At 42.4% G+C, this 22,755-nt stretch overlaps 1 protein-coding gene across 9 annotated transcripts in view; it reads right to left on the minus strand.

Annotated features, from left to right (window-relative positions):
• Window positions 1-22,755, minus strand: part of MIX23 (mitochondrial matrix import factor 23) — a 62,831-nt gene that overhangs the window by 3,573 nt on the left and 36,503 nt on the right. Inside the window, exon 7 of one of the 9 annotated variants that reach the window (XR_012154808.2) lies at window positions 21,355-22,706. The exons of 4 other annotated variants lie outside the window; for them this stretch is intronic. Coding sequence is in view for 3 of the 5 variants with exons in the window: in XM_073310809.2 (XP_073166910.1) it covers window positions 22,656-22,706 (51 nt within the window). In the remaining 2 variants the exon portion in view is untranslated. Of the gene's footprint in view, window positions 1-21,354; window positions 22,707-22,755 lie in introns of those variants that run through there. 4 more of the 9 variants (XR_012154809.2, XM_073310809.2, XM_073310833.2 and 1 more) reach the window with 4 other exon arrangements.

Here is a 22,755-nt window from a genome sequence, read left to right on the forward strand (position 1 = left end):
CCTGTCTAGACCTGACAAACTCACTACACCTAACACACTGCTTTCATGGTATTCACCCATGAAGGTTAGCATGTGAGGTCTCTGTTGAAAACTTGTAACTTATCAAACCCATAATCAGTGTGAGATGTGTGTATGGGTGATATTTAAAGAACAATGTAACTGTATTGAAACTTATGCCTTTATGGCGGTCTTGGAGAGAAAATGAGTGACAAGGGAATAATATGTCTCGGTGACGTTCAATTCAAGCGGGAGGGAGTTGTCACCCATCCTGGGCTAGCCAATTATGTATTGCATTACTCATTGTCTGCCTTGGCACCAACCCAGAAAAATCAATTGAAAAAAACATCAAAGACAAACTAAGCATTGAAACCACTTGAATGTGAAAAGGAATAATAGGACATGGCTTGTTTGCTGAATAAAGACAAAAGACTGATTTGGTGTATAACAGGGTGGAGAAAGATGCTCTGTATACATTGACTAAGGAGGCTCCTTCATGAGCAGGGGTGCTTCATGAAAGATTGGGTCCTGGCTCCTTGGGGCTAGTAAGTGCAGCAAAAGACTGAACTGTGGGCTAAGAATCTACATGATTAGATAGGTTTCAGAGTAACAGCCATGTTAGTCTGTATTCGCAAAAAGAAAAGGAGTACTTGTGGCACCTTAGAGACTAACCAATTTATTTGAGCATGAGCTTTCGTGAGCTACAGCTCACTTCATCGGATGCATACCGTGGAAACTGCAGCAGACTTTATATACACACAGAGGATATGAAACAATACCTCCTCCCACCCCACTGTCCTGCTGGTAATAGCTTATCTAAAGTGATCATCAGGTTGGGCCATTTCCAGCACAAATCCAGGTTTTCTCACCCTCCACCCCACCACACAAATTCACTCTCCTGCTGGTGATAGCCCATCCAAAGTGACAACTCTTTACACAATGTGCATGATAATCAAGTTGGGCCATTTCCTGCACAAATCCAGGTTCTCTCACCCCCTCACCTCCCTCCCAAAAAACACACACACAAACTCACTATCCTGCTGGTAATAGCTCATCCAAAGTGACCACTCTCCCTACAATGTGCATGATAATCAAGGTGGGCCATTTCCAGCACAAATCCAGGTTTTCTCACACACACACCCCCACCCCCATACACACACAAACTCACTCTCCTGCTGGTAATAGCTCATCCAAACTGACCACTCTCCAAGTTTAAATCCAAGTTAAACCAGAACATCTGGGGGGGGGGGTAGGAAAAAACAAGGGGAAATAGGCTACCTTGCACAATGACTTAGCCACTCCCAGTCTCTATTTAAGCCTAAATTAATAGTATCCAATTTGCAAATGAATTCCAATTCAGCAGTTTCTCGCTGGAGTCTGGATTTGAAGTTTTTTTGTTTTAAGATAGCGACCTTCATGTCTGTGATTGCGTGACCAGAGAGATTGAAGTGTTCTCCGACTGGTTTATGAATGTTATAATTCTTGACATCTGATTTGTGTCCATTTATTCTTTTATGTAGAGACTGTCCAGTTTGACCAATGTAAATGGCAGAGGGGCATTGCTGGCACATGATGGCATATATCACATTGGTGGATGTGCAGGTGAACGAGCCTCTGATAGTGTGGCTGATGTTATTAGGCCCTGTGATGGTGTCCCCTGAATAGATATGTGGGCACAATTGGCAACGGGCTTTGTTGCAAGGATAAGTTCCTGGGTTAGTGGTTCTGTTGTGTGGTATGTGGTGCTTGGTGAGTATTTGCTTCAGGTTGGGGGGCTGTCTGTAGGCAAGGACTGGCCTGTCTCCCAAGATTTGTGAGAGCGTTGGGTCATCCTTTAGGATAGGTTGTAGATCCTTAATAATGCGTTGGAGGGGTTTTAGTTGGGGGCTGAAGGTGACGGCTAGTGGCGTTCTGTTATTTTCTTTGTTAGGCCTGTCCTGTAGTAGGTAACTTCTGGGAACTCTTCTGGCTCTATCAATCTGTTTCTTCACTTCCGCAGGTAGGTATTGTAGTTGTAAGAAAGCTTGACGGAGATCTAAACACCTACAAGATCAGCTGTGAGGCAGCATGGACTGCAACAGCTAGTGGGTCCCAAAAACCTCTGACACCCAGCACAAAAGAAATACTAATTTACTAAGGCTGCCAGAAAAGGACAAATACCCTCGGCTCACTCAACAGCTCAGAGTCGTTCTCAGTTTATCCTTTGTGGGAAAGTTAAAAAAAAAAAAAGTTGGGGTCCTCAGGCCTCACTGTCTGAATATCTTACTCCATCCACGCAGCAGAGGTTGTTGGTCAGAGTTCAGTTCTGTGGTATGACTCATAGGGGGCCCCCCTGCCTTGCTCTTTCACATTGATGCAGCATCTTCTGCTTGAGTGTCAACTCTGGAGCAGCTGTTCCAGTGCGTCACAGGCTGCCACTCTCAACCCAAATGCTGCAATCACTATACTCCTCCCAAAATCCCAATACACCCACTCTTGATGAACTATTCTCCCAGTTCCCATGGAGCCTTTCCTTTCTGCTGATTCACCACACTACACCCAGGCGTCCCACTTCTTTGGAAGTGTTGAGTTAACCTTTTCCTTTCTGAGGCCCCCCCAGCATGCTATAAAAATTCCACAGCCCACGGTGTGCCACAACTGTTTGTCTGCATATCCAGTAGATTAAGAGCCAGGGCCAGCGGGAGAGGGTGGCAACCAGGCCAATTGCTTGGGACCCCAGGCCGCAGGGGGCCCTGCAAAGCTAAGTTGCTCAGGCTTCGGCTTCAGCCCCGGGTGGCAGGGCTTGGGCTTTGGCTTTCTGCCCTGGGCCCCAGCAAGTCTAATGCCAGCCCTGTCTCTGGTTTATTTAGGCAGACCCCCTGAAGCCTGCTTGCAGCCCCCCAGGTTGAGAACTGCTGCTTTAAATCATTCCAAATACATGACACTTTCCTGAAAGTAGTTCAGAAATCATACATATCTGCCCTCCAGAGGCGACACTCTGCTCTCACTTAACAGGGGAGTCAATTTTGGAACCTCAGTTGACCCGTGTGAATGAAAGCAGAATCTGACTTGAAGATTCACCTTTTGCGCCATATTTGCATCCACTGAAAACTAAGAATTGTGGCCTCATTTCTGACACATGCTGGGAGCACATTTAAACTTGGATTCTAAGATTTTTTTGGACACAGACCATCTGTTACGTTTCTACAGTGAGCATACACACAACAGCAGTAATATTTTGTAGTTCTATAGTGCCTTTCGAGGAAGAATCTCAATGTGCCTTACAAATAGGAATTAACAGTCCCCATGTGTGGAAGGGAAGTGTTATCCTCCGCTGCCCCCCTCCATTTTACAGCTGAGGAAATTGAAGCACAAAGAGGCCATGTGATTTGACCAGGGTCTCACAGTGAGTCCACAGCAGAGCCAGGCAGGCCCAGGACATTTCCCCCTCACCCCCCAGCCCAAATAACCTTCAAGGGGCCCTAAATCATTGTCAGAAAGGCCAAAGTTATAAATCACAGGAAAATACTGACTTTCTTACACTCTTAAAATCCACAATTTTCCAGGGATCCAACTAGCTTCTGGACTTCTAGAAGGTTATTTGTTTACAGGGCCCCCGAAATACCCACTCTCCTCCTCTGCCCCCCCAGTGAATAGTGCTCTGTGGACACCAGAAAAGCAGAAAACAAATAACTCCCCTACCCCTATTAATTATGGTAGTTGGTTCAGGCTGGTCTGGCAATTTCTTGACTCATCACCAGTTTCAACACCTCTAATTGGGGTGTGACTCTTTGTGTTTAGGGAAGTGATTGTGAACACTGAGCTACACCCAAATATTTCCCAATATTTGCCTTAAAATTACCACACATTCTCCCCTGGTTTCATTGCAGCAATTCCGGTTTATCCCTAAGAGTGCAAAGGCAGCACTCTTTAATTCTTTTATTTCTCTATTGTTTATTAGAAAACTGAAAGGTTTTCTAACTGTTGAAAGGACAGAGGTAAGAATGCTGGCACATGCTGCCACCTTAACCCCTTCTTTTCCTTGTGTTTTACCTTTTATTTGAAGAAATATGACCCACCCTCCAAAATGAGCATGCATGTAGATTCTTTATCAAACTTTTTACAAAACCTACGTCCATTTAGCAATTAGTCTTGTTTCTAATTTTGCACCAGGAATAAAATTTCCTTTTTCTACATTATTCCTTTCGCATTTGTCTTTAAAAACTGGCAGATAGACCCCAATGAAAGATATGCCTAATCTTTAGAACAATTTCCCTTATTCCTACTTAAAGTAATGTAGTTCTTCACAGCCTTTTGTATTTATTGAAAATTAGCACCTATTGGCTTAAATTGTATTAGAGGCTCTTAATTTTAGTACAGTGTTTGAAGGACAAATAAATTAAAAAGTTTTCAGCAAAACATACAACACACAAAGCACCACTCATGCCTCCACACCCCACCCTGCTCTATTTCCCAAAGCAATTAAGCATACATTCAAGCCAACTTGTAGACTATTTTATAGATAAACCATTGTAAGGATACATTCAAAATAATTCTATATTATTATATAGATAAGTCACCGACACACACGCACATGTTCATACTTGTTTTTCAGCATTATTTTATGCTACAAACACGCACGTATACACAGCCTATAAATCTAAGAATGTAAAATTGGTTAATACACCCGACCGTAGACAAAATGAAGATTTCGTTTGAACTATTTATGTAAAACAGCTGATTACTTTTGAGATAAGGATGCTGCTCATCCCCTTCAACACACAACACCAACATCCACCCATCTGTCCTCCTTCCCAAAACAATTAAGCATACATTCAAGCCATCTTGTATAGATAAACTGCTATAAGCATACACTCAAGCTAGTTTTATAGAAAAGGCGCGCACACATTTATACTTGTTTTTCAGCATTCACAGACACACACACACCCCTCTAACTTACAGTGTATGAGTACCTACATGGGGAACAAAGAGTTGACAATTGGCTCTTCAGCCTACCAGAGAAAAGGATAAAATGAGCCAATGGCTGGAAATTGAAACTAGATAAATTCAGACTGGAAATAAGGCATACATTTTTAACAATGAGTAATTTACCGTTACAACAGTTTACCAAGGATCTTGGTGGATTCTCCATCACTGGCAATTTTTAAAATCAAGATTGGATATTTTCCTAAGAGATCTGTGTTAGGATATAGATATTCAGGCCTGTCTGTAAAGGCCTGTACTTTAAGAATTTAGGTGTATTCTTACCACTTGGCTAGTTAGAGGTATAAAAGAAAGAATCAAAATCACTGTCTGCCAGTGTTAAGGTCCTTCTCTTACTGTGACAGTCTGAGGCCCTGTTCTTAGGCTAAGGCCTTTGGCTAAGCGACAGAGGCAGCCATAAGCTGGGAAGCGACGGGTCACATCCTCACATTCCAAAGTAGTCACATTGAAAGAAGGTGCTATTGGGCTGTTAGGAATACAATCCTGTCCTGATAGTGCCTATCACCTCCAGAGAAAGGGAAGTGCCTAGAAGATGTAAAAGGAAATTGAGGTTGATAGTTTTCTGTCTGGTAAGAACTCACTTAAGAACTCAATAGACACAGCTGGGAAACTCTTATGTCTTTATAGATGTAGTTGTGAAATCCTCACTTCTGTATTGTTTTGTCATTATAGTTCCCACTTTGCTATTGTTTATTGGCATGGTCTCTGTCTGGTTCTGTGATTGTTTCTGTCTGCTGTATAATTAATTTTGCTGGGTGTAAACTAATTAAGGTGGTGGGATATAACTGGTTAGCTAATCATGTTACAATATGTTAGGATTAGTTAGTTAAATTTCAGTAGAATGATTGGTTAAGGTATAGCTAAGAATATTACTATATAAATTAGGGGCAAACAGGAAGTAAGTTGGGATTTGAAAATAAGGAAAAAGGAACTTGTATTTAAGCTTGCTGGAAGTTCACCCCAATAAACATCAAATTGTTTGCACCTTCGGACTTCGGGTATTGTTGCTCTCTGTTCATGCGAGAAGGACCAGGGAAGTGGGAGAGTGAAGGAATAAGCTCTCTAACAATCTGCTCTAGGAATTATTTTGAGGAAGTTTATGGCCTTTGTTACATAGGAGGCCAGACTAGATTATCACAGTGGTCCCTTCTAGCCTTGGAATTTATGAATTTAAAGGAAATCTAACAGTGTAAACTTGGTTAAATCACCCATTGTAGCTGATCTATAGATTATGTATTAATTAGGCCAAGTCAAGTGATTAAAAAAAATCACAATTAATCGCACTGTTAAACAATAGAATACCATTTATTTAAATAGTTTTGGATATTTTCTACATTTTCAGATATACTGATTTCAATTACCACACAGCATACAAAGTGTACAGTGCTCACTTTATAGTTAATTTTATTACAAATATTTGCACAGTAAAAAACAAAAGAAATAGTATTTTTCAATTCATCTAAGTACTGTAGTGCAATCTCTTTATCATAAAAGTTGAACTTACAAGTGTTGAATTATGTACAAAAAAATAACTGCATTCAAAAATAAAACAATGTAAAACTTTAGAGCCTACAAGTCCACTCGGTCCTAGTTCTTGTTCAGCCAATTGCTCAGACAAACAAGTTTGTTTACATTTGCAGGAGATAATGCTGCCCGCTTCTTGTTTACAGTATCGCCTGAAAGTGAGAACAGGCATTCGCATGGCACTGTTGTGGCCGGCAACGCAAGATATTTATGTGCCAGATGCACTAGAGATTCATATGCCCCTTCATGCTTCCACCACCATTCCAGAGGACATGTATCCATGCTGATAACAGGTTCTGGTGGATAACCATCCAAAGCAGTGTGGACCAACACATATTCATTTTCATGCATGCATGTCAAAAGGCTGTAGCTGCAAAAGCCCAGTCACTGATCTCCTCACCTGGCTCCCTAGGACTTTCAGAGGGCATCTCTAATTCAACCCACGCAGTTGGTCACATGCTGGACCTAATCTTCAGTCGTAAGAACATAAGAACTGCCATACTGGGTCAGACGGTCCATTTAGCCCAGTATCCTGTCTTCCAACAGTGGCCAATGCCAGGTGCCCCAGAGGGAATGAACAGAACAGTTAATCATCAAGTGATCCATCCCCTGTTGTCCATTCCCAGCTTCTGGCAAACAGAGGCTAGGGACACCATCCCTGCCCATCCTGGCTAATAGCCATTGATGGACCTATCCTCCATGAATTTATCTAGTTCTTTTTTGAACACTGTTATAGTTTTCACCTTCACAACATCTTCTGGCAAAGAGTTCCACAGGTTGACTGTGTGCTGTGTGAAGAAATACTTCCTTTTGTTTGTTTTAAATCTGCTGCCTATTAATTTCATTTGGTGACACCTAGTTCTTGTGTTATGAGAAGGAGTAAATAACATGTCCTTATTTACTTTCTCCATACCACTCATGATTTTATAGACCTCAATTATATCCCCCCCTTAGTCGGCTCTTTTCTAAGCTGAAAAGTCCTAATCTTTTTAATCTGTCCTCATAGGGAAGCTGTTCCATCTCCCTAATCATTTCTGTTGCCTTTTTCTGAACCTTTCCCAATTCTAATATAAATTTTTTGAGATGGGGCCACATCTGCATGCAGTATTCAAGATGTGGGTATACTATGGTTTATATAGAGGCAATATGATATTTTCTGTCTTATTATCTATCCTTTTCTTGATGATTCCCAACATTCTGTTCACTTTTTTGCCTGCCGCTGCACATTGAGTGGATGTTTTCAGAGAACTACCCACAATGACTCCAGGATCTCTTTCTTGAGTGGTAACAGCTAATTTAGACCCCATCATTTTATATGTATAGTTGGGTTTATGTTTTTCAATTACTTTGCATTTATCAACATTGAATTTCATCTGCCATTTTGTTGTGCAGTTACCCAGTTTTGTGAGATCCCTTTGTAGCTCTTCACAGTCTGCTTTGGACTTAACTCTCTTGAGTAGTTTTGTATCATCTGCAAATTTGCCACCTCACTGTTTACCCCTTTTTCCTGATCATTTATGAATATGCTGAATAGGACTGGGCCCAGAACAGACCCCTGGTGGACACCACTATTTAGCTGTCTCCAGTCTGAAAACTGACCATTTATTCCTACCCTTTGTTTCCTACCTTTTAATCAGTTACTGATCTATGAGAGCACTTTCCCTCTTATTCCATGACAGCTTACTTTGCTTAAGAGCCTTTGATGAGGGACCTTGTCAAAGGCTTTCTAAAAGTCCAAGGACACTATATCCAGTGGATTCCCCCTTGTCCACCTGCTTGTTGACCCCCCTCAAAGAATTCTGATAGATTCGTGAGGCATGATTTCCCTTTACAAAAATCATGTTGACTCTTCCCCAACAAATTATGTTCATCTCTGTGTCTTACCATTCTGTTCTTTACTATATTTTCAACCAGTTTGCCCGATACTGAAGTCAGACTTACTTAGGGTGACCAGATAGCAACTGTGAAAAAATGGGACAGGGGGTGGTGGGTAATAGGCACCTATATAAGAAAATGTCCCAAAAAATGGGACTGTCCCTATAAAAACGGGACATCTGGTCACCCTTACTGGCCTGTAATTGCCGGGATCACCTCTGGTGCCCTTTTTAAAAATTGGAATCACATTAGCTATCCTCCAGTCATTTGGTACATCCTGTCCTGAGGTGACATGTACCCAGTCAATATGGGTGTGACATTATGCCCCATATTCTTCAGAGACCTATTGTTATGATATGAATATGGCATAACTAAGATATGTTTTATGCAAGTTGGGTCATGTGAGGTATCATTGGAAAGGTTATGATTCACTGGATGTGATTGTTCTATTTGAATGTATGTATCATTTCTTGCATCTGAAGAAGTGTTCTTTTACCCATGAAATCTTATGCCCAAATAAATCTGTTAGTCTTTAAGGTGCCACCGGACTCCTTGTTGTTTTTGTATCATTTCTGTATCTGAAGTTAGGAATATGGACTATGTATCAATTACAAAAGTGCTTGCATCTGGGGAACGTCCACCAGACAATAGGCAATCAGCCTGGATGGACCATTAGGAAAGACAATAGGACTTTGAAGATAGTAATCTCCCACCTTCCTGAGAATCTTCCTGGGATGCTGCTTTAACACTGCAAGGTCATGTGATCATGTCACCTGGTACAGGATACCATCCTGAGCTGCTGGTATTTTTCCACTGGAAGGGGGTGGGCATCAGACTAGGAAACAAAAGGTTCCCAACATATGTAAATCCTATTTAAGGCTGCGGAGTTACTCTTGGTTCTTCTCCAGTGCCTCCCCACCCAAGAAGGAAGACTGCTGAAAACACCTGAAGAAACAAAGCAACTAAGGTGGGGGAGCATTAGGGGGGGTAGGGACTGAACTCAGGTGAGAAAGATCTTGCCTGTGAAAGGAATACCTGGAGGTTTCGTGATTTAATGATCATTAATGATCTGGAGGATGGCGTGGATTACACCGTCAGCAAGTTTGCAGATGACACTAAACTGGGAGGAGTGGTAGATAGGCTGGAGGGTAGGGATAGGATACAGAGGGACCTAGACAAATTAGAGGATTAGGCCAAAAGAAATCTGATGAAGTTCAACAAGGATAAGTGCAGAGTCCTGCACTTAGGACGGAAGAATCCCATGCACTGCTACAGACTAGGGACCAAGTAGTAAGGCAGCAGTTCTGCAGAAAAGGACCTAGAGGTTACAGTGGATGAGAAGCTGGATATGAGTCAACAGTGTGCCCTTGTTGCCAAGAAGGCTAACAGCATTTTGGGCTGTATAGGTAGGAGCATTGCCAGCAGATAGAGGGACGTGATTGTTCCCGCTATTCGACATTGGTGAGGCCTCATCTGGAGTACTGTGTCCAGTTTTGGGCCCCACACTGCAACAAGGATGTGGAAAAATTGGAAAACGTCCAGCGGAGGGCAACAAAAATGATTAGGGGTCTGGAACACATGACTTGTGAGGAGAGGCTGAGGGAACTGGGATTGTTTAGTCTGCAGAAGAGAAGAATGAGGGGGGATTGGATAGCTGCTTTCAACTACCTGAAAGGGGGTTCCAAAGAGGATGGATCTAAACTGCTCTCAGTGGTAGCAGATGACAGAACAAGGAGTAATGGTCTCAAATTTCAGTGGGGGAGGTTTAGGTTGGATATTAGGAAAAACTTTTTCACTAGGAGGGTGGTGAAGCACTGGAATGCGTTACGTAGGGAGATGGTGGAATCTCCTTCCTTAGAAGTTTTTAAGGTCAGGCTTGACAAAGCCCTGGCTGGGATGATTTAGTTGGGGATTGGTCCTGCTTTGATTAGGGTGTTGGACTAGATGACCTCCTGAGGTCCCTTCCAAACCTGATATTCTATGATTCTATGATTTAAGCTGCAAGCCATGCAGTTCACCTTCAAGAAACTCTGCAACATGCTTAAAACAACATTTAGGGTGAAAGTTATTATTTGCACTCAGTATTCTTTAGTATATTAAGCTTTGTTTGCGTGCTTTGTTTTATTTGCTCAGTAATCTGCTTTGTTCTGTTTGTTGTCCCTTATAATCACTTAAAATCTACCTTTTGTAGTTAATAAACTTTTTTTTGCTTATTCTAAAACCCAGTTTGGGCTATACATAACTGGGGGTTGGGGAAGCTGTGCATATCTTCCTCCACATTGAGGGTGGGGGGAACGAATGTCATGAGCTTACACTGTATAGATCTCTGTACACCACAAGACAATATAATTTTGGGTTTACACTCCAGAGGGTGTGTGCACCTGAGTGCTGGGAAATCTCCAAGGTGATTCTTCCCACACAGAGCTGATTGCAGACTCTGTGTGATTCTACAGCTCGATATGTCCCTACCTCTGTGTGCAGCAGGACAGGGTGAGGGAGCCCAGGCTAGTGGAATGGGTGGGCTTAGTGGGACCCCAGTACATCAGGTGGCACCCCAAAAGGGGGGGTCCAACCCATCACAATGGGGATAGTTAAAATCCCCCATTATTACTGAGTTTTTTATTTTTATACCCTCTCTAATGTCCCTGAGCATTTCACAGTCACCATCCTGGTCAGAAAGAAAAGGAGTACTTGTGGCACCTTAGAGACTAACCAATTTATTAGAGCATAAGCTTTCGTGAGCTACAGCTCACTTCCTCAGATGCATATCGTGGAAACTGCAGCAGGCTTTATATATACACAGAGAATATGAAACAATACCTCCTCCCACCCCACTGTCCTGCTGGTAATAGCTTATCTAAAGTGATCATCAGGTGGGCCATTTCCAGCACAAATCCAGGTTTTCTCACCCTCCACCCCCCCACACAAATTCACTCTCCTGCTGGTGATAGCCCATCCAAAGTGACAACTCTTTACACAATGTGCATGACAATCAAGTTGGGCTATTTCCTGCACAAATCCAGGTTTTCTCCCACCCCCCCCCCCCATACACACACAAACTCACTCTCCTGCTGGTAATAGCTCATCCAAACTGACCACTCTTCAAGTTTAAATCCAAGTTAAACCAGAACATCTGGGGGGGGGGGGGGTAGGGAAAAACAAGAGGAAACAGGCTACCTTGCATAATGACTTAGCCACTCCCAGTCTCTATTTAAGCCTAAATTAATATATCCAATTTGCAAATGAATTCCAATTCAGCAGTTTCTCGCTGGAGTCTGGATTTGAAGTTTTTTTGTTTTAAGATAGCGACCTTCATGTCTGTGATTGCATGACCAGAGAGATTGAAGTGTTCTCCGACTGGTTTCCACGATATGCATCTGAGGAAGTGAGCTGTAGCTCACGAAAGCTTATGCTCTAATAAATTGGTTAGTCTCTAAGGTGCCACAAGTACTCCTTTTCTTTTTGCGAATACAGACTAACACGGCTGTTACTCTGCATCCTGGTCAGGTGATCGGTAGGATATCCCTACTACTATATTCGTATTATTCAAGCATGAAATTACTATCCCTACAGATTCAAACAGAACAGTTTGGTTCATTTAAGATTTTTACTTCATTTGACTCTACACTTCCTTTCACATATAGTGCTACTCCCCCACCAGCATGACCTGTTCTGTCCTTCCAATATCATAGAATCATAGAAGATCAGGGTTGGAAGGGACCTCAGGAGGTCATCTAGTCCAACCCCTTGCTCAAAGCAGGACCAATCCCCAATTTTTGCCCCAGATCCCTAAATAGCCCCCTCAAGGATTGAACTCACAACCCTGGGTTTAGCAGGCCAATGCTCAAACCACTGAGCTATCCCTCCCCCGTTTTGTATCCTGGTGTTACTGTGTCCCATTGGTTATCCTAATTCCACCAAGTTTCTGTGATGCCTATTATATCAATGTCCTCATTTAATATGAGTCACTCTAGGGTGGGTTGGTTTTTTTTGTTTTGTTTTGTTTTTACGCTTTAAAATTTGTTTTAAATTTTAGGTATTTTTCCACAGATAATGTTACAATTTCAAGGTCTCATATCATTCAGGCTACCAGAGGTAAAAACCAGTGCTTTATATCTTTGTAAAAGATGGTAAAAGGTGGTGGTTGTGATGTTGGCAGGCTTAGGCACAAGCTCATGCCAAGGCTCCAGGCGCCACTGAACACTTACAAGTGTATAGCTGGAAACCAGTCATACTTACCTGTGATTTTACAGACCTTTATCATATCCCCCCTCAGTCATCTCTTTCCTAAGATGAACAGTTCTAATCTTTTTAGTCTCTCCTCATATGTAAGTCACTCCATATCCTTGAGATCTTTGTTGTCCTCCTCTGAATCTTTGCCCGTTCCACCATATCCTTTTTGAGATGGGGCAATCAGAACTGGACACAGTATGCAAGGTATGGGTACAGCATGGATTTTATATAGTGACATTGTGATATTTTCTATCTATCCCTTTCCTAATAATTCCTAACATTCTGTTAGTCATTTTGTCCACAGCTGGCACACTGAGGTGAAGTTTTCAGAGAACTATCCATGGTGACGCCAAGACCTCTCTTGAGTTGTAATAGCTAATTTAGACCCCATCATTACATATGTGTAGTTCAGATTATGTTTTCCAATGGGCACTACTTTGCACTTATCAATGCTGAATTTCATCTGCCATATTGTTGCCCAATCACCCAGTTTTGTGAGATCCCTTTGTAGCTCTTCGCAGTCAGTTTTGGGCTTAGCTATCTTGAACATTTTTGTATTATCTGCAAACTTTGCCACTTCTCTGTTTACTCCCTTTTCCAGATCATTAATAAATATGTTGAACAGCACAGACAAGGATGTCTTCTTGCCGGGGGGATTTTCAGCAGTCTGGTGGCCTGCATGACAGTGGTCTCCAGGGCTTAGGGATGGTAAGGGAAGGCACCATCACAGAAGGAATCTTCAGCGCAAGGGTGAAGGAGTAGTAATATTTAGCGAGTCTGGGCTGTTTGTGTGGCGTATACTCAGTGTTTTGAGTGTAGGCAGCTCCTGTTTGTTATTCCCGACCTAAACCCAGTTTTTGCCCTAGCAAAGAGAAGGAGTTAACATTTGCAAACAGCACATGAGCACTGTGGGCAGAAAGAGTTCTGCAGCATGACATCCCTGACCGGGGCGGTGAACCAGAATCCGGCGCAACAGATGTTGTAGCCAACCTGCTAATGCAAAACATCTGTCTGAGACTGACTAGCTGCCCTGTATCCCAACAATGTCAATAAAAGCTGCATTTCCCCCATCTTTTACTATCCAATCTTTTTTCCCTCTTTATGGGTCTGTTTTGTCAAAAGCAGGAAAGTGACTATGATTCCCAGCTCAAGCTGAAACACAGAACTAATCCTTTCTTCCCCACCAAGGAAAGCTGTTTGGCACAATAAGATACTAATAGTCAACCTTTCTAAAAAGACTTTGATGGGTTTTGACTAAGTTTGTGTTGCATAACTCAATTTCATTGGGTTTTGCCTTGCTTTGATTTCTTTCCTTTCTTATGTTTCAATTAATAAATTGTCATGAGTTTCCTAAATGTGTTTGCCATGGTACTAAGAAGGCTGAAATCTCTCTATATAACAAACCCTGAGCCTTGTTTAAAACTGTTTAATGCTGGACAGGTTTAGGGTCATGTTAACACCTTTGACTCTTTGGGCTTCTTTATTCCACCTAAATGAATACAAGTCTCTACCTTCCCTGGGGCTGGGGTCACTGCTGTTACATTCCATCCTCCTGCCCCCCAAGTGAGTGGTGCCCCCTCCAGCTCCCAGCAAGACTGATAACAGTCTTCAAATATGTTAAGGGCTGTTATAAAGAAGACGGTGATCAATTGTTCTCCATGTCCACTGAAGGCAGAACAGGAAGTAATGAATTTAATCTGCAGCAGGGGAGATTGAGGTTAGATATATGAAAAAAACTTTCTAAATAGAAAGATAGTTAAACTCTGGAATAGGCTTCCAAGGGAAGCTGTGGAATCCCCATTCACTGGAGGTTTTCAAAAACAGAGCGGACAAGCATTTGTCAGGGATGGTCTAGATTTACTTGGTCTTGCCTCAATGCAGGGACTGGACTTGATGACTTCTCGAGATCTCTTCCACCCCAACAAGTCTGTGATTCCACGTAGATTAATCCTACCCCTATATTTGTTTGTAGTACACCATCTGTGTTCATGACTTATACATGTGTTGCTCAAGCACTCGTCACACTTACTCCACAAGAGCTTCCAATCAGCCCTTTTAGAATTCCCAGTAGGAGTTCCTCTAGTCGTGTCTTCAATATCATCCTTTCCTTGGTTCATACTAAGTACAGGGAAACAACCACTTCCCATTCCCTCTTCCTTGTAAATTTCCCAGCTACATTTACTAGCTATACTTGTTGCAATTCCCAGCTCCAAACAGGAAAAGGAAACAGTAACTGAGTTAAACCTAACTGGTGTTCCATTACTTAGTATTATCAGATGGTGCTCATCAATAAACTTTTCCAAACATTTGCCATTGTGATCAGATTTCCCACTTCCCCATAATTCATTATGGCTATTCAAATCTCCACATATAATACATGGACCCTTTACATCTCTAATTAGCAGGATGGGGTGTGGAAGAATGCTTTCAGAAGTCTTAAAAAATCAACACTCCAATGCAGAAACTACAGAATCCGAACCACCAAACAAACAAAAAACAACCTTCTGCTGGTGGCATATGACTCAGATGATGAAAATGAACATGCGTCGGTCGGGATTGCTCTGGATTGTTATCGAGCAGAACCCTTCATCAGCATGGGTGCACACCCTCTGGAATGGTGGTCGAAGCATGAAGGGGCATATGAACCTTTAGCGCATCTGGCAGGTAAATATCTTGCGACACCAGCTACAACAGTGCCATGCGAATGCCTGTTCTTACTTTCAGGTAACACTGTAAACAAGAAGCAGGCACCATTATCTCCCGTAAATGTAAACAAACTTGTTTGTCTTAGTTCTGAGTGGAATTGTAGGCTCCACAGTTTTACATTGTTTTGTTTTTGAATGCAGGGGGTTTTTGTACATAGTATTTTTCTGTAGAATTCTCTTGTTTTTTAAAGTGCAAATATTTGTAATAAAAAATAAAAATAAAGTGAGCACTGAACACTTTGGATTCTGTTTGTAATTGAAATCAATATATTTGAAAATGTAGAAAAACATCCAAAATATTTAATAAATTTCAATTGGTATTCTATTGTTTAACTGAGATTAATTCCGTGATTAATCTCAGTTAATCGCTTGACAGCCCTATTTGAAATACTAACCTAGGCAAGGCCACAGAGTTTCTGAGGGACTATTCAGGCTGTGCATTGTATTTTTCAGAAGGAAATGAGTGACAAATTTGCACTTTCATTCCCTTTGATACCATTGGGCTCAAACATAAGGCTGTGAGTACAAATGTACAGCCACAAATGACAATGCTAGCTCGAAAATTGAGGGAATTGTCTAAAGTATGAATTCATACAGGCAATCATCTCAAGGAACTACGGTTAAGAGAGTTAAGACAGTTAACATTTTATTCAATATGAGGTACACACCTGTAGTCTTTATCAGTAAAGAGTTTCCAGGTTTGTGCTTACAGTTTGAGTACCTATATCTATTACTATCCTCCATCTACACCATACTGTACACCTGCAAAGCTTGATAAACTACTGAGTAGCCTTATCTGTGAAACAGGACTTGTCTATGTGATTTAGTTTACAGCAAGCCAGGCTGTAAATCTACAGTGCACTAGCCTGCCGTGCACTAAATCACCAACCATATAGACCAGAGGACCTATTCAGTTGAAAGAAAATTCCAAGGGACGCACCTCAAAAAGAGTTATACTTTTAACGTGTCCTTATACTGGAGAATAAATGCTACTCATAATGATACAGCCCAGTTATACCTGTGTATCTGGACATCATAGAGAACAACAGATTTCTTCACTAAATGGTCACTGAACCAACAAAAAGTCATTCAATTTTAGACTTGGTTTTGTTAAATAGTGAGGATATTATATAGGAGCTGGTCATAGGAAATAACCTTGGACTGAGTGATCACAAACTGGTTCAGTTTAAATTAAGTGGAATGAATCTAAACAAGGTTGGCTACTAGGATTTTTGGTTTCAAAAGGGTAATTAAGGGAATTAATTCAAGAAGTCAATGGGACCGAAGTGCTCAAGGACTAGCACTCAGAACACTTGGAATTTCTTTAAGTCAAAGGTACAAAATCTATCTGGGAATTTACAAACCCATGTAAGGGAATACACTTGTAAGAAAGAGCTCCACACCTAACTTGAATTACCACCGCAAAAAGAATATTAGGAATAAACACAGAACATACAGGGAAAGGAAAAAGGGAGCAATCAAAGACAACTATATGCCTTGGAGGTCAGAAAAACGTAGGAATAAATTTAGAATTGTTAAAACAAGCTGAGCTAGACCTTGCAAAGGAAATTAACAGTAAGAGGTTTGTAGTAGGGATGTAAACAGGGTTTATAAATAGTAACTGTGTAACCTATTAAAATTCTATCCATTAAATGGTTAACCATTAAGGAGTTCACATAAACAGGGAACTACGGGTGCGGGGGGTGCTGCACATTTTACGTAGGGTTCTGCTGCCCTATGCGGCAGCGGAGTTTAATCGTTAACCGAAACTAATAAGACCGATGCTTATTGGTTAACTGGTTAAACTTTTATCTCTCTAGTTTGTAGTTATACAATAAAAAGAGGAAATGAAGGATGAGGAAGGGCCACTATGCAGTATGGCTGGGGTAGAGATAAAAGATAATCTAAGTATTGCCCTAAAACTAAATGAATAATTTGCCTCAATTTTCAATAAAGATGAAAGTACAGAACACAGACATGAAGGCAGGATGGCTGGTGGAATGCGTAGAGAAGCAAAGATTACCACATGGCAGGCGAAAGACTTAGATCTTAATTTGCTCAAATTGGGAGGGTGAATAATTTCCATCCCTGAATACTGAAAGAACTGGCAGATGAGACCGCTGGTCCAATACCCAGAATTTTTAATAAATCTATCAATTTAGGATCAGTACTTTATGAGCAGAGAATAGCCAACCTATATTTCAGAAAGGGGAAAAAAGTTATCCAGGCAATTACAGACCTCTTAGCCTGACCTTAATAGCATGTACGGTTTCAGAATAAATTCTGAAGGAAAGGATTACTAAATGCATCGCAGTATATGGAAAATGGGCTGTAATGCAACATGGAATTACCGAAGGTAGCACATGGCAGACTACTCCCACAGTATTTTTGCCAGCAAGTTAAAGGAGTATGGGCTGGATGAATGGACTATAAGGTGGATAGAAAGCTGGCTAGATTGTCGGGCTCAATGGGTAGTGATCAATGGCTCCATGTCTAGTTGGCAGCCGGTATCAAGTGGAGTGCCCCAAGGGTCAGTCCTGGGTCCGGTTTTGTTCAATATCTTCATAAATGATCTGGAGGATGGTGTGGATTGCACCCTCAGCAAGTTTGCAGATGACACTAAACTGGGAGGAGAGGTAGATATGCTGGAGAGTAGGGATAGGATACAGAGGGACCTAGACAAATTAGAGGATTGGGCCAAAAGAAATCTGATGAGGTTCAACAAGGACAAGTGCAGAGTCCTGCACTTAAGATGGAAGAATCCCATGCACCGCTACAGACTGGGGACCGAATGGCTCGGCAGCAGTTCTGCAGAAAAGGACCTAGGGGTTACAGTGGACGAGAAGCTGGATATGAGTCAACAGTGTGCCGTCGTTGCCAAGAAGGCCAATGGCATTTGGGGGTGTATACGTAGGGGCATTGCCAGCAAATCAAGGGACGTGATCGTTCCCCTCTATTCAACATTGGTGAGGCCTCATCTGGAGTACTGTGTCCAGTTTTGGGCCCCACACTACAAGAAGGATGTGGAAAAATTGGAAAACATCCAGCGGAGGGCAACAAAAATGATTAGGGGACTGGAACACATGATTTATGAGGAGAAGCTGAGGGAACTGGGATTGTTTAGTCTGCGGAAGAGAAGAATGAGTGGGGATTTGATAGCTGCTTTCAACTACCTGAAAGGGGGTTCCAAAGAGGATGGATCTAGACTGTTTTCAGTGGTAGCTGATGACAGAACAAGGAGTAATGGTCTCAAGTTGCAGTGGGGGAGGTTTAGGTTGGATATTAGGAAAAACTTTTTCACTAGGAAGGGGTGAAGCACTGGAATGCGTTACCTAGGGAGATGGTGGAATCTCCTTCCTTAGATATTTTTAAGGTCAGGCTTGACAAAGCCCTGGCTGGGATGATTTCATAGAATCATAGAATATCAGGGTTGGAAGGGACCTCAGGAGGTCATCTAGTCCAACCCCCTGCTCAAAGCAGGACCGATCCCTTCGGGGATCGGTCCTGCTTTGAGCAGGGGGTTGGACTAGATGACCTCCTGAGGTCCCTTCCAACCCTGATATTCTATGATTCTATATAAATAAATGGTATTCTACTATTAACAGTGCAATTAGCTGCAATTAATTTTTTTTAATCACACGATTAATCAAGATTCATTTTTTTAATCGCTTGACAGCCCTAATTACAATCTTTATTCTTTCTGTTCTCTTTTCTGCTTGTGAAGTGGTTTATTACTTCTATCATAAATACTACAAATTTCTCTCTTTTCAAGAAATATATCTTTCTCTATTTCTCTTATATATCATACCTTTTGTGACATTATGTTGTAGTAAAGGTACCTTCTCTTATTGGTTTTCCCCTTCCTCACTTGTCTCTTTAAATACTTTTTAGCAGCTTTTAGCTTCTGTGTAAGTCCAGATATCTTGTTGATAATTCTTGTTCTTCGAAAATCCCTAGCCTGTTTAGGTACCATGTATCCTTCATACACTGTACTGTGTTATCATCACAGTCAATACAGTTTAGGTCTGCTTTTTCTGCAGTTTTCATATGAATGCTCCCCTCCACATTTACCACATTTTGTTTTACCTCTTCACATATTTGTCACATATCCAAACTTTTGACACTCCTAAAATCTCAAAGGGGGTGGAATACATGGTTTAGACCAAAACAACTGATATCCTAGCTTTATCCTGACATGTAAAGTCCTTGCTTTACATGTTATTTTCACAGCTGTGGATGGTTTGCCCCCCCCCCCCCCCGCCCCATCTTTACTTCCTTATTCAGCGATTTGGCACTGCCAATATTGTGGTTTCCCACCCTACTCTTTGTTCCCTTTGTTCCTGCTGCTTCTTCAGATGTGTCTGTTCTTGTTGTCTAATGTGCATCCATTCTTCATTCCTAGCTTCTTCTCTCTCACATTCTACAGCAACTTCTGTGTGATTCATCCTGCTTTTGCCATCTCCAGGGCACAGCCACTCTCCACCCACCTGCCAGCCCAGCCCAGGGTAGGTCTGCCTGGAAAACCCTCAAGGAGGCAACCAGATAACTTCCTGTGTCTCCTTTGGGCTTAAAGAGTGATTCAAGCCAATCAGAGAGGCTGAACATCTCCTCCCATCAGGAGTGTGGCAGGGCCCACCCACTCCTGCCTCTGCTTGAGTCCACAAACAGCTCAGAGACCTTTATGCTGGTAAAAAACCCAGTGGAATTTGTTTACAATGTTGGTTCCCACCACCCTTGTACACTATACAGCCATACTCCTACAGTCATAGGGAGCCCTCAGCTCCTGAGGCAAGGAAGGAAGAGCAATCCCTCTCACTGTCTGCTTCTCTTCTCCTATTTCCTTCTGTGCCCTTTTGTATCCTCTGCCTAATGGCTTAATTAGCCTTCCAGCTCCCCTCCACCTACCGATTAGGCACAGCTCTTCTTAAAGAGGTCTTTAATTGGAGCTGCAGTGACCAGCCTGCTGGCTCAGAGAGAGTTGCCCAGCACTCTGCCACAAAGACCTTCATGGGCCGTGCCTCCAGTAAGCTAGGCTCTACCAGCCCATGCTCTGCTGGTCACAGTGAGCTACTTGGGTGGTGGTCCAGTCTGAGGACTGCCTAGGGACCTGGGGACCAAACTTCAATACCCAGATTTAAATCTCCACTACCCTGACTTGTAGCAGGGATTTGAACCCAAGTCTCCCCCAACCCAGTGAGTGCTACAGAATCATAGAATATTAGAGTTGGAAGAGACCTCAGGAGGTCATCTAGTCCAATCCCCTGCTCAAAGTAGGACCAACACCAACTAAATCATCCCAGCCAAGGCTCTATCAAGCCAGGCCTTAAAAACCTTTAAGGAAGGAGATTCCACCGCCTCCCTAGGTAACCCATTCCAGTGCTTCACCACCCTCCTAGTGAAATAGTGTTTCCTATATCCAGCCTAGACCTCCCCCACTGCAACTTGAGACCATTGCTCCTTGCCACCACTGAGAACAGCCTCGATCCATCCTCTAAGGAACACCCCTTCAGGCAGCTGAATGCTGCTATCAAATCCCCCCCTCACTCTTCTCTTCTGCAGAAAAAATAACCCCAGGTCCCTCAGCCTCTTCTTATAAGTCCATATGTGCCCCAGCCCCCTAATCATTTTCGTTGCCCTCCGCTGGACTCTCTCAAATTTGTCCACATCCCTTCTGTAGAGGGGGGACCAAAACTGGACGCAATTACTCCAGGTGTGGCCTCACCAGTGTCGAATAGAGGGGATTAATCACTTCCCTTGATCTGCTGGCAATGCTCCTACTAGTGCAGCCCAATAACGAGGGCACACTGCTGACTCATATCCAGTTTCTTGTCCACTGTAATCCCCAGGTTCTTTTCTGCAGAACTGCCGCTTAGCCAGTCGGTGGCGGTACATGGGATTCTTCCTTCCTAAGTGTAGGACTCTGCACTTTTCCTTGTTGAACCTCATCAGATTTCTTTTGGCCCAATCCTCCAATTTGTCTAGGTCACTCTGGACCCTATCCCTACCCTCCAGCATATCTACCTCTCCCCCCATCTTAGTGTCATCTGCGAACTTGCTGAGGGTGAAATTAATCCCATCATCCAGATCATTAATAAAGACGTTGAACAAAACCAGCCCCAGCACCAACCCCTGGGGCACTCCGCTTGATACCAGCTGCCAACTAGACATTGAACCGTTGATCACTACCCGTTGAGCCACCAGGTTATAAAGTCACTCTCGCTTTCAATGAATATTTAATTTATAAAAAGTGGAACAGCTCCACCAGGGAAGACGGACACCCACCCCAGAATACCTAATAGCCTAGCTTGTGGGAGTTACATTGTGTGTGAGTTAATGAAAGCCACTCAACACCCCCTATTCTGAGCTGCTTATACAGGATGCTCATCTTCCAAGAAAAGTTTAGGTACGAAACACTATGTCCAGTTTCACTGATATCACAAATAAGCACATTTAAAGTCTAGAGATGCAGTTCTTCTCTCACCAACTCCTACCGCACTGGTATGCTCATCAAACTGGTTTCAAAGATACTTCAGAAAGCAAGTTTGGCATTAATACTTTCATCAGTTGTTAAAATTCGTAACACAGTCATCACTGTTAAAATGTCAGGTGAAAAAGGATTTGGGTGCCTCATTCCTGTCTCCATCACAAAGCCATCATGCAGTCTATTCCAGTTAGCAGTGTCTGCTCAAAAAGAAACCCAGAGCTGCATTAGTAGATATTATAGATCCAGGTTGGGGAGGAGAGGAATGGTATATAGAGGGTCTGCAGGTCAGGACTGAAGTGTACTGGCAAAGCAGTGTCTGTGTATAACCCTACTGAACTATCACCTGTGGTAAATGGTTCAAGACAAAGCCTTTAGCCTCCTACTTTGAGCACTGCTTGAGCACTAAACTCGTTCAAACTATAAAAGTTATATTTTTTTGACCATGTCAGGTCACACTTAAGGGTAGACTACATTTATCCACCATGCTAAAGGTGAAAGCAGTAATACAGGAAGATCTCCCTGGTGCAACAACAGAGGGAGCAATTCTCTATTATCTCTTCCCCTTCTAGGGCTGCTGTGGGTTGGGGAACTCAAGAAAGCGGTAGTATCCCATTCCATCTGAAATTTTTTTTAATAGTTATAAAATGTATTAGTTTTTCACATTTTGTACAAAATAGGAGTTGGTTTCTCTTAATTAGGAGAATCAGCTGAATGTGAGATTTTAACTAGATGAGTCTGAAAACAAAATGAGGCAGGGTTCTCCTGGTTCTGGAACGGTCTCTCTCAGCTTGCCCCATGTCTCTTCAGCTTTGCTCTCATGATTGTAGAACAACTTCACGGGCAGCACTCTTGCATCACTGGCTCTTTGGAGGCTTGTAGTGAATTCTGCAGCGCTCATTAAATACCTAGGAGACCAAAATAAAAAGGGAGTCGTACCTTGTAATAAGCATCCTC

This window comes from Lepidochelys kempii, chromosome 1 (genome assembly GCF_965140285.1).
Source record: "Lepidochelys kempii isolate rLepKem1 chromosome 1, rLepKem1.hap1, whole genome shotgun sequence".
Lineage (NCBI taxonomy): Eukaryota > Metazoa > Chordata > Testudines > Cheloniidae > Lepidochelys > Lepidochelys kempii.